This window comes from Charadrius vociferus, unplaced genomic scaffold (assembly GCF_000708025.1).
Source record: "Charadrius vociferus isolate BGI_N301 unplaced genomic scaffold, ASM70802v2 scaffold529, whole genome shotgun sequence".
In the NCBI taxonomy this organism is placed as follows: Eukaryota; Metazoa; Chordata; class Aves; order Charadriiformes; family Charadriidae; genus Charadrius; species Charadrius vociferus.
This window is the reverse complement of record NW_009650172.1, coordinates 953,946-966,214: the sequence shown is the minus strand read 5'-3', so window position 1 is coordinate 966,214 and position 12,269 is coordinate 953,946. Positions and strand designations below refer to the sequence as shown.

At 55.7% G+C, this 12,269-nt stretch overlaps 1 protein-coding gene across 1 annotated transcript in view; it reads right to left on the bottom strand.

Annotated features, from left to right (window-relative positions):
- Positions 1–624: 624 nt before the first annotated feature.
- CDX1 (caudal type homeobox 1) overlaps positions 625–12,269 on the bottom strand; it is a 13,258-nt gene continuing 1,613 nt past the window's right edge. Inside the window, exons 2-3 of the mRNA XM_009892585.1 lie at positions 1,060–1,205; positions 625–831 (exon numbers count right to left, since the gene is read on the bottom strand). Coding sequence (XP_009890887.1) covers positions 625–831; positions 1,060–1,205 — 353 coding nt within the window. The remainder of the gene's footprint in view (positions 832–1,059; positions 1,206–12,269) is intronic.

The window sequence follows — 12,269 nt, the reverse complement described above, 5'->3', positions numbered from 1 at the left end:
GACCCTCGCCAAGGGCCAGCTCTGACTCGCCACCATCACCATGGTTTGAAGGAGTCCCCCCCCCGAGTCCCACGGCCGAGGGTCCTGCCTGGCTCCTGCAGTCCAAATCGCTCTGCCTTTGGCACCCCCATTCCCAGTGCAGCAGATGCAGGAGACCAGCTCAGCGGAAATTCGTTTTGCCCTGAGTTCAGCCAAGTCTTTTTTCTAGTTCAGTCTTGTTCAAACTGCCCCAAAAGCGCTGGGCAGCTGGAGCACCAGGAGGACCAAAGGAAGCATCCTACCAGCTCCACTTGAAGCACCATAGGAAAGCCATCCTCCACCTCCCCCCTTCCTTCTGCTGACATTAGGACCTTGCTTTGGGCTACAAATACCAGAGACCAGACCGGTGCGTGTTTCCTACAGGAGAGCAATACTACCTAACCTATGGTTTTTATGTAGGAGAGAGCCCACCAGCCCCTTGGGAAGGTCCCAGTGCCACCTTGCCCAGCCTCACTGGCTGCTCCATCGGTTCAGCTGGGGACCATTGTGTCTTTGGGAAGGGGCTGTCACTCTTCAGAGCACACGGACCGGCTGGGCTCTGCTACATAGTGCTTATCTCTTGGTGTCTATAGCTGGTGAAGGGGGTTAAGGCATGAATTCCTCCTTGATGGTCAGCGGAGACGAGGAGACGAGGTTTGGGGTGCTGCTGCTGCAGAGGCCTCCAATGGGTCCCGGCGTGCCGACGGCCGGTGGGGTCGGCGTGGTGGTGCTGGTGGGTTGGCTTTGCTGCTGCATCTTCTTTTTGTTCACCTTCCTCTCCTTCGCCCTCCGATTTTGAAACCAGATTTTCACCTGCAGAAAGACAAAGACAGCGGATGCAGAGATGGGGACAGGTGCAGCCAAGGATGACAACCCTCGGGGTCCCCCTGGGGCAGGGGGAGCACCCTGGAGTTTGGAAGACAAGGCAGAGATGAGGAGCAAGGTGGGACCGCCGCTGCCTGCCAGGGCTGCAGCCCTTCCCCTCCCCAGCCCCATCTCCACCAGGAACTTGGGGTTTTCCTGGGACGCTGTGGAACTGACCTGCCGTTCAGTGAGCCCGAGGGCAGCCGCCAGCTCGGCCTTGCGGCGGATGGTGATGTAGCGACTGTAGTGAAACTCCTTCTCCAGCTCCAGGCGCTGGTGGTCCGTGTACACCACCCGGTACTTGTCTTTCGTCCTGGTCTTGCCTGGCAGAGAGAGCAGAGCGGGGGTGAGCCGGCACGGGACAGAAGGGAAGGGTAGGAGTGTCACTGAAGACATGGAGGAGCTACACAGCCACCCACGGAGAGCTCAGGAGAAACACGGCAATGCCCTGGGGATCAGTGGGAAAGAGAGTTGTGAGAGTCCTACTGGATTTAATGCCCATCCTGGGTAGCACCAGGGTGTTTCTCCGTGTTGGGAAGCAGCTGGGCATTGGGGAAATTGCTTGGTGGGAAGAGAAGGAGGGATTCAGAGGCATTCCGAGAAGGTGGACTATAAATCCCACATGCCATGATGCACTGTCCTGAGAAGAGCAGAGCTGCAAGGTAGGTGAGGACAAGGTACCTGCAAAAACACAGCCTGGGAGGGCTGAGGGAAGCGCAGCTCTTTGCCAGGAAGCCCAAACCCAAGGTGCTATCACTCAAAGGTACACGGATCAGGACAGGGGGAAGAGGGAAAACCCAGGAATGACAGCATTTCTCTGCCACCAAGAGGGTTATTTTCCTCCTCCTGATACCAATCTCAGATGGAGGGCAGCAGATTATTTGTTTGGTGCACCGAAGAAAGCCCACATGGTGCACAAGCAATCCCAGGGACCGGAGCTGTGGGCCAGCCCTGTTTGACTGGGGCCAGCCCAAATCTCACCTCAGGGCCACCGAGATACTGACAGAGCTTGGGGCCATCGAACCCCACATCACCTCTGTGTGTACGAGGCAGCACCTGCCACTTTCTAGCCGAAAAATATGGTCAAAAAAGCCCAACAGCTTGAACTCTGCCTTTGCCGGGGGCTGCGGCGGGTGCAGGTGGCACTTCAAGGGAGGGTGCCCATGCCTGGCAGTTTGCTGACAAGTCTCTGGGGCTTTCCTCCACAGAAGAGCCCACAGGCAGGGAATAAACACAGCTGTGAATATTTGCTTCTCCACCCGAAATAACAAAATCCTGTTCCAGGGCGTCGGGAGGGACGGAGACGTGCTTTCGGCTGAGCAGCCACTGTCCTTCTGACTGGGAACACAGCCATTTGTTTGTCTGGCAGACACGTTTGCCCATCTTCTCCTGGATTTCTGCTGCTGAGAGCAGTGCTGCCATGGGAAGGGGCAGGGGCAATCCCAGAACAGCTCCATGGATTTCCCCGGGGCTGCCCTGGATGTACCGGTGTGGACACGATACTGCCCATCGCTGCTGCAGATGAGCAAGGAGGGATTTCTAGTGGCCCAACAACCCATATAACCTCACTTGCAGCCTGCTTCCCCCAGGAAAGTGGATCTTTGTGTGCCGGCCATCCTGCTCATCCATTCCCTAATGAGTCCTTGGCACATGTCTTAGTTTGGGCCAAATCTGATCAACATCTAGATGTCTCAGCAATATTATTAAATTCTGACCATCCTAGTGGAAGCAGGAGTTTGGGTGGCGCAGAGCAAAACAGCACTTCAGAGACTGCAGAGTGGACACAACCCTAATCAGACACCAGAGAATCTTCACACAGAAAAACCCCAACCCCCAGGCTGCAAATCTGTTTCTCAAGCAACTCAATTTTATTCTTAAGGATGTCTCTCCCCTGCTTCCCCATTCCACGGAGATGGGGACTTTCCTAAGCCGCCTCTGGTACTGAAGGATAAAAATGTAAAAGAGCATTGGAGACAGGACAACCCACGGCCACGGTGTGCTGCGAGTGGGAGAGGGGGTCCCCTGGGGTCATTCCCCTCACAGCATCCCATGGGATGCCAAAAAGTAGCTATTTTTCTACTAAATAAGCAAAAGCCAGCAAAGGTCCAGCTCCTGCCATTAGCCACCGAGCAAACCACGCGTGGAACCGCATGAGTGTGTGTCCACACGGGAGCTGGGGTGGGCAAGGGAGGTGTCTCGCCCTGCTGGGACTTCACCCCAGAGCTCACAAGCATAAAAACAGCAGGCCTGCAATTCAAGTTAGCACCCAATTTCCACGACTATGTCACTCTCGGTGTCCTCCTGCCATTGCTCCTGGAAGTAGGTGCTGTCACGGGCTCAGCACAACATGAGCGGGATGGTGGCAGGGGCTGGCCGGGGTGGCTGAGGGTGCCAGCGCAGTTCCCAGGCAGCACCAAAGGGAGGAGGGTAGGAGCACGGCGAGGCTGCAACATGGCCATGAGTAGAAACCGAATGTCCCGGCACCAGGGCTTTAGCCACTAACTCATATTTGAGGGATGTGATGAATTCAGTCAGTGTAGAGAGCGGGGAGCCCAGCTCATCCCGGGGCTGTTTGGAAGGGAACACCTGATCCCTCCTCAACACCGCCGAGAGCAAACCCGCCTCTGGCCACACAGGGTGACTCCGCGGGTAAAAACAGAATCACAGAATCACAGAATGGTCAGGGTTGGAAGGGACCTCTGGAGATCATCTAGTCCAACCCCCCCTCCAGAGCAGGGGCACCTACAGCAGTTGCACAGGATGGCGTCCAGGCGGGTTTGGAATGTCTCCAGAATGGGAGACTCCACAACCTCTCTGGGCTGCCTGTGCCAGTGCTCCACTACCCTCAAAGTAAAGAAGTTCCTCCTCATGTTAAGATGGAACTTCCTATGTTCAAGTTTGTCCCCATTACCCCTCGTCCTATCACTGGGCACAGCTGAAAAAAGACTGTTCCCATCCCCCTGGCACCCTCCCTTTAAGTATTTGTAAGCATTAATAAGATCCCCCCTCAATCTTCTTTTCTCTAGACTAAAGAGACCCAAGTCCCTCAGCCTTTCCTCATATGAGAGATGTTCTAATCCCCTAATCATCTTCGTAGCCCTACAGGGTGAAAAAGGTAATTTTGTTGAGCAAGATGTGTATGCAGAGGTCTGCAGACACGCGGCTGAAATGCAGCGATTTAGTGCAAGAGGGACCTACGGCAGCATTGCGGGGTGATTGTCTCCTCTTTGGCACACGGCGGCCGTGGCAGCTCGAAACTAAACCGACAGTGGCACAGTGCGGGGCCGGAGCGATGCCGGGCGCACCCAGTGCACACGGGACCCCACGCTCTCCCCTCCTTCTCCCACGGGACCCCTGCCCTGCCTGTGGGGTCGCTGCCTCCTCTCACCGCCCCACAGGTGAGGGGTTCCTCAGTGTGAGAAGGGTTTCTGCACCCCAGCCCAGGAGGCACCCGTGCTGGATTTGCGAACGCAGCGATTCCTGAGGAGTTACAGAATAAACCAGAGGCGCCGGCGGAGATTTATGCGGGGGTTAGCAGCTCCGTGAGAGACCGGGATCCCTCTGTCTGCTCCAGGCTTAGGGACTCCTACAAGTTTTTTTTCTTTCTCATAGAAATTTATCTTTTCTTTTTTTTTTCATTTGAAAGACTTTCTGAAGATTTAATGACTTAAAAATTGTCTTGTTTGCAATGTTGCTATTTGAATACCACTCTTTGGAGAAAAAAAAAAAACAGCTAGAAAGCAAAGGAATTGACAGATAAAGTAAAAAAAGTAATTTACAGAATAAAGAAATAAGGCGGTTTGTGGATACCACATATGCCATGAATTTCAGCAGGGATTATTATTTCCTGCTGCAGCTGTAAATAGATCCATCACAGCTTGTTCTTTGTTATTCCTTCTTCACCGTTCATCCTTGCTGAAGCCCCTGCTATGCCTCAGGCCTGGCAGATACCTGGCCATGCTGGTGAGCCATCGCCGTGTGAGCTGGGCACCAGTCTCTCCCTGCCCAATATCAGGTAGCAAAGACCCAAAGCAGGGGGCTCACCACCATGCCAGAGATGGAAAGTTATTAATCTCAACTAATTGCTGGTTTCGGCGATGTCTGCTGAATTCGGGAATGTATCGTGGGTGATTCACAAGGAAAAGAAAAAGGTTTGCAAGAAATACTATTGACAATGAATAATTCAACTACCTTGAATATGAATGCTGGGTTACACTTAACACTCCCGGAGACCTTTTATGGCTCTGTGAAAGGAAAGAGGAAATTTGGGATGAGCAAGCCCAGCTCCTTATGGGAAGCCCTCATACCTATGGGGAAACCCTGGTGCTGCAGTGGGGAGCACGGATGAGAAGAGGGATGGAACCTCTCCCGCATTTCCAGCGAAGCCCATCGGAGGTGGATGGGGCTGTCCCACAGCCGGCATATCCCAGAGCTGCTTCTCTGCACCGGGAGGGAGCGCAGATGGGGTGCACGGGGTGCAAAGGGGGTGCTGGTGATGTCTCCTAGCACAGCTGCTAGCCCCTTCCAGCCCTGCTATGCATTTAGAGTCCCTTCTGCTTGTCCCCAAAAGACCAGGCAAAGGAACTGCTCAGACAGTGAAATAGAGCCATTCGCAGGGCCAGTGGGAATGGTTTCGGCTTCGGGATCAAGGCAGGGCCAATGGCTGCGTGGGGAGAGGGTATCGTTACCACTGTTAATGTATAACCCTAATAGCACTCACCTGAGCCGTGATTAGATAAGGGAATAGCTTTAATGTGCTGTGCAAACCCCAAAGGACGCACTCCTGAGTGTACATGCACACGCACTCGCACACAGGCGGGATGACGGGGTCCCGACCCCCAACCCGGGTCTGCTCCCCACGGCAGCCCTGCCCCAGGGATGGGGATGCTGGAGCTCCTGCCCCGGACCGGGTCGGGATCCTGGCAGGGGAAGGGAAAATCAAACCAGATCCCTGTGCCCACCATCCCAGGCTCCGCACCCTCATGCCCATCGTGGAGGCTGAAAGGGAGGAGGTAATTCACCCTCTCCAGCCCTGGGCTGCCCAAAGGATGGCTTTCAATAAGTAGTTGTGCCCCAGACACCCTAACAGATAGGTGATATGGGGTATTTTGATGCTCTTGTTGAGCAGCCCTAAGAACGATTGGAAGAGGCTGGTTCAAACCAGGGAGGAAAGAGACTGCATGGTGGCACCCTGGGAGGAGGTGGGAAGGAGTGAAAAAGCAAGAGCTGGCATGTTTTTTTGGAACCTGTTTTTTCCCCGGTCCTACAGAACAACATAGCCAGCCAGCCCAGTGTGCCCAGCACGGCTAAGAGGGGATCAGGCCAGCTCCAAACGGAGCATCCCCATCAGCGGGACGCAGCCCTCCCATCTGCAGCAGGAGCAGCACAGCTGATGGCAGCGCGGCACATCAACCTGCATGGTTTTCTAAACGTCTCCATTTCACAGGTCAAAGCAGCTCCAAATTGCAGCAGCTGCACACCCCAGCTCCATGGGAAGCTGCTACGCAGCCATCAGGGCTCCGATCAGGGCAACCGAGGTATGGCAGGCCCGAGCCACCAAGATGAGAGCCCACCGTGGTGCCGGCTGTCGCGCCCCACTGCTGAGGTCCCCGAGGCCTGGGGACGCTGCTTTGCACGGGATGTGCTGGCATGGAGGACGGCGGCGTTGCCACCAGGCTGGCCGGCTCCGCGGCTACTCAGCTGCTCTGCACGGTGGCTTCTCGCACATCTGGCATGGAAAGCCCGGGCAACGTGCTCCTGGAGCGGCCCTGCACCATCTCACCTTCCTGGCGATGCTCTGGCCACGCGCTGGCTCCATCTGTACAGCCTCGTCCGCCCGTCTGTCTCCATTGAGTGCGTTTCCACACCATCTGATGGCACTACAATATTTTACTGCTGAAAACCATCAGGTGTGAAAGTCCTGTCACCAGTGAGCGCCGGGGCAAGAACTTGTCCACACTGGAGTTAAAGTGCAACAAGATGGGGTGTGAGGCTGACCCCACGGGTGGGTGCTTTCTCTCCATGAAAGAGCTGCTTTATTCTGAACGAACAGCATCTACTTGCAAAGAGGATAAAATCCTCTCATCCCAGAAGAATCAGTGCTCTATCAGGATTTGCCCTTCCTCCCCAGGGAAAGCATCAAGGAAAACTTCGCCTGCTGCCGGCACAGCTTAGGCAATGCTATGGATGGAGAAACTGAGGCACAGAAGCAGCTTCAAACCAGAGTGGAGTCCCAGGGTCAATGCTGTGGGCTCTGATCACCGGTGGGACTCCCCAGGTGGTTTAACCCCCAGTTCTTCTGCAGCTCCATGGGGGGAAATCCCCCTCCCGCTGCAAAGAGGGGGGCAGCCGGCAGACTGAGGCTCCACGACAGAGACCCCCGTCCCGGGAGAGGGCTGGGGTCAGCTCCTAATGCTCAGCAGACTCCAGGTTGGCTGGAGTCACCCTCATCTGGCAGCCAGATGTGCTCCAGCTGCCTCTGTGCAGAGGGGTCCGTGCTCCCTCTGCCGAGCAGAGGCGATGGCAGCCACGCCGCGCAGCGGTGATGCTGACGCTCGGGACAGACAGCCCAGCTAATTTCACTGTGCCTAAACCTACTGGAAATGGGAACCCAAAAGTCTGCACCGGCAGCAGCGGGGGCTGAGCCCCCCCAGCGCCCTCCCCCTGCCCCCCCTGCCCCTCTCTCTCTTGCTTCCCTCCCTTCCCCTCCAAATTCCAGCAGCCACCCCAAAGCACACAAGCTCCTCAGTGGATGGGGAGGGGGGCTAAACCCGAGCCCTACATCCTCCTCAAGTGCTGGGAACCAGCAGGTCAGGGTTTTCACAAGCCTTCCCCTTCCCATGTACGCTTCAATATCATCAATTACTTTTCCTCTGCCGCAGGAAGCAGAGGAGTGATGGATGGGACGCCCAACATGGGGCGAAGGACCGGAGCCATGTGGCTTGTTTCATCACTGCTAGTGAGAAATGGACCGCTCCGGAGGACAATCCTTCCCAAGATCCCTGCCTGAGGTCGTTCCTCTGCCAAAGGGTGTTGGATTTAGACAACTGCCAGGTGTCAAAAACTGGGTGAGAGGAACCACCTCCGCCTGGTACATATTTAATGTCTCTGTACTGCAGAGGGAGGGGATGCTAGAGGAATCCTCACCCGATGGACCCTGCCCAGGCTCCCCCAGCTCTGCTCTGGGTCAGAGAAATGGTCATTTCAGAGCTGTTGGGCTGAAGGTAGGACTCATCTGGGCCCACAGGCACTGGGGGACCCTCCAAGAAGCGCAGCAGCCCTCCTGCCCACAGGGTAGCTCCTTGCATGGCTGTTCGCCTGACACTGACCCAACCTGGGGATTTCTTCCTGGTGCCAAAGACTTCAGAGCAAACAGCAATGCTCCCGTGGTCACCCCACCAGCGACAACACCTGATTCGGCTCGGTACATCATGCACTGGAAATGTTTCACTTGCAAAACCACACCACTTGTCCTGACGACCTTTCTAGTCTCCTGCACCCAGAGGATCCAGCTCCGTGCTTCCAAAAAAAAAGCTTTGCTATAAGTAAAGAGTGTGTGTGCCTGGGGGCTGCCTTGCCTGGGGGTTACGGGACTGGCAGAGGCGGGAGGCAGAGCCCAGGACTTGGCGTATGGCACAGCCCAGCTGCTGGGAAGGGGCAGAAACACCCAGGGAAGAGCCGGATCCGGAGAGCGCAGACCGGTGCGCAGGAGCGCAGGCTGGCCCCGGACTGGGCTCCACGCTGCCGGCACAGCAAGACAGGGCCAGATCTGCACCCACACCCACACACGTACGCGACGGCACCCCTCCTGCAAGCCTCATCTTCCTCCCAGGAGGTGCAAACCCGGAGAGGATGAGGAGCAGGTTGCCAGCGGTTGCAGCAAGCCAGAGGTTCCCCATCACAACCCCATGTTCTCGGACATGGAGCAACACGGCAGGAGATGCTCCAAGCCCGGGGACAGCAGCCTGAGGCTGGGTGTTGGGGCAAACATTTCCTAGCCCTGCAGTGATTCAACCCTTTATTTTGGCAACTGGCAGATTCCTTCAGTTGCTCCCATGGTTTCCTGAGTGCTGAGCCCAGCGCCGCCAGCCAGGCTCCAGCGCCAGGTCAAAGACCGCACCGGTGCGGGAGGGTGAGGAGCGCCGGGGCGGCGTGTGGGCTGGCCAGAGCATGCGGGCTGGAAACAGCCCATTTCAGAGCGTCACCTTCACACCAGCCCCATGGCTCTGAGCCCGGATCCAGCTCATCCGGATCAGCCACCTGGCTGGATTTGGCCCGGCTACGGCAGGAGGAGGACCGGCACGGCAGTGGTGGTGTGGGCTGGGCAGGGGGGCTCCTCTCCCCCTTCGCAGCCCCGTAGGGCTCAGCCCATCCTTACCGTGGGGCAGCGCGGGGGAAGGATCCATCCCCTTATCCGGGCGATCGCAAAGCTAACAGCGCTGGAGTGGGAGTCCTTGAAGGGTCCCCTGTAGGAAACATCTGCCATTGGCCAGAGGTTTAAAGTGTCCCTCTGCTAATCCCGGGGTATTAGCCAGCCAAGCCCATCACGTAGGTACTGCCAGTGCTCCAGGGAAGCCCTTTTTGTTCAAGGAAAGTCAATTCTAGGAAAGTTTGAAAGGCCTGTACCTTGACCAGCAGGCTAAGCGGTCAACAAATCACAGCTGGGGCCAGGAGAAGGTTGTGGGTTAATAATTCAAGGGGAGAAGACCGATGGGGCCCGATGCGCGCACACATCAAGTGACCCAGGGGAGCAAAGGGTCTCACAGGCAGCAACCATGTCCTAAAGAGTGGTCCCCCATGCTGGGACTGACTGGGGAAACACACCGTCTTCCAGCCACCACCATCACCCCAAAACGTACCATGCACGGCATGAATGCCGCCCGTCCATGGAAAACATTTCTCTGTCTCATTAACGGGGTTTTTAATCTTTCCTCCAGCTATCACCGACCTCACCAGGGCTGAGCAAATAGAGCTGGGAAACTGAGCTGGAAATAGCAAAACCTGAGATGGAAAACTGCACACGCAGTAAATCACCTCTCTCCCATGCTCGGAACATCACTATTTGTTCTCCGTCACCCCAAAACCTACCCGGGCACCACGGGCACTGATAACCACATGAAGCTCCGAGCACATTCCCCTCCTCGAGTGATGCCCCAATTGCACTTTCACTTGCAATATTTAGCGCTGCGGCCCCAGCTCGATTAGTGACCTAAAAGCCAGACCCGAGGCAGTATCTGAGGATTTGCATAACTAACGAGCAGAGGGTGAATTTCAAAGTTCAGCCAGCCACTGTTTCCAGCCGCCTTCCTGAGCTTTTTATAGAGCTGGGGTGCAATTCACAGGGAAGTTTGCAAATAATTGTGAATAAGGAGGAAGCATGAGGCTCTGACGCGCTGCTCGTGAAGATTTTATGAGCAGAAAAAGAGGTGACATCGGCGAGAGAAATGAGGCCTGGGGACATCTTCCAGCTTGGTTCCCTTTAACTCCCGATTTCCAGCCACCAGCCCGCTGGCGTCGCAATCCCTTCTGCTGCAGGGTTATCTTGGCTCAGCCGGGTGAAGCACACACGTATTTAGCAACAGGTATATAAAATCATCCCCCTGTACCGCCTGACTCTGCAGTGGGTCATTGGGAGATTTCTCATTGATTTTTTTAGGGCTCTGGAATGCGTTTGCAGAAGCCCCCAAACACATTCATATTCCCCGCTCAACATTTTCTCTTACCACCGCACAGCCCTTTCCCCAAAGCTTTCAACCCGCGGCCAAGAGCTGTTTATACACGGCAAGACAGAGAGGGAACCTTAATTTACAACCCTCTGAAGTATTATGATTTATAGCATTCGCAATGAAACTGTTTATATTTATAGCAAAAAAGTCCACGCATCCATTTCCTATTCCCACTGTGGTGAGATGGATAGTTAATCAATCCAGGCTGATTAAAGTCCAGTTTATTGATTTCAATAAATCTATGAATTTCATCCTTATCTCTGATAAACCCATCGCTGCCCTGCTGTCTTTCAAGCTTAATGGGGAAAGGCTCTTTTTCTATTTTATTTAAAGGGCAGCCCTGGGAAACATGGGCTGCATCCCACCATCTGCCAGCACGTGGTCCCACCACGGTCGAATCCTGCAGCCGCTTTGCACCAGCAGCACTGGGCTTGGAGACGGCAGAGACACAAGGACAGGTCCTGAACCTGCAAGTGCCTCAAAAAGGGACCTTGCTGGTTGTCTGGCCTGGGGAAGCACCACAAGAAAGGGGCTTTCACCCCAGCACCCATCCCTGCATCGCTGGGGCTGGGCTGGGGCAGCTCCTCCTCCGCGTGCAAGGGAGAACAAGGCTGATTTATTTCTCCCTTTGTATGTATTTAATCTAAGAGATACAAACTAAGCAACTAATGATATTTTTCCAGGATTCAATCAACTCAATTGTCGTCTAACTCAATCAGAGGCACTTTCAAGCCCCTGTTTTATCTCGGCCCCACTGCTGGATGTAAAACCATGCCCTTGATCCAGCGGAGAGGTGTGCTGATGTCTTTCTCCCTTCATTAATTTTCCCTCCCACCTCTCTCCTCAGAAGAAACCGAGATGCTCGGACCTACAAAACCTGCAGAAGTGGTGGGGTTCCAGCTGCATGGGGGGGCTGCAGGATCACCCCCCGCTTCCACCCCGGGGCAGAGGGTGGAAGGGGGAACCTGAGCCCCAGCACGCCTGCGGTTCTCCATCACTGGGCATGCAGGGAGGCATTTTTCCTAAATAGCTATATTCACTGCTTAAAATGGGCCAGGAAATACCAGCCTGCCTCTCCTCTCCTCCTCTTTCCAGACCGGGGCTGTATTTTTTTCTATTTATCGGGATGTTCTGCCTGCTCCACTGCAGCCACTGGTCCCACTGGGACAGCCCCATCCCCATCCCTGCCATGCAGATCCAGCGAAAATGAGGAGCTATTTTGCATGCTGGAAGACCCCCGGCACCTCTGCACGAGCCCCTTGCACGAGAGTCTTTGCCACCCCCATGCGGGGAGGGGGGGGGGGGCAGAAAGAAGCCTAAAATCGGAGACACTTTGGAAACAGGGAGCCCTGGCCCCGACGGCGGGGATGTGGAGCAACCAAAAGCGAACTCTCCCCCTGAGCGATGCACAGACCACTCCTGTAGCGAGTTGGGCCCCAGCAGTGCTCTGCGGAGCCAGAATGGGAGAGGGAGAGGGGTGGCGGGAGCGGGTAAACCCGACGGGCAGAGGGTCCCGCTGCGGGCAGGACGGGTCCAGGCTGGGCTGACAGTGGCCATCGCAGCCTGGAGGGGAAGATGAAAGGACACGGGCAGGGCAGGACAAAGGGCATCCTCCCCCCCCCTCCTGCACCTCAACTCTGCTGCCAAAGGAGCCGGCCACCC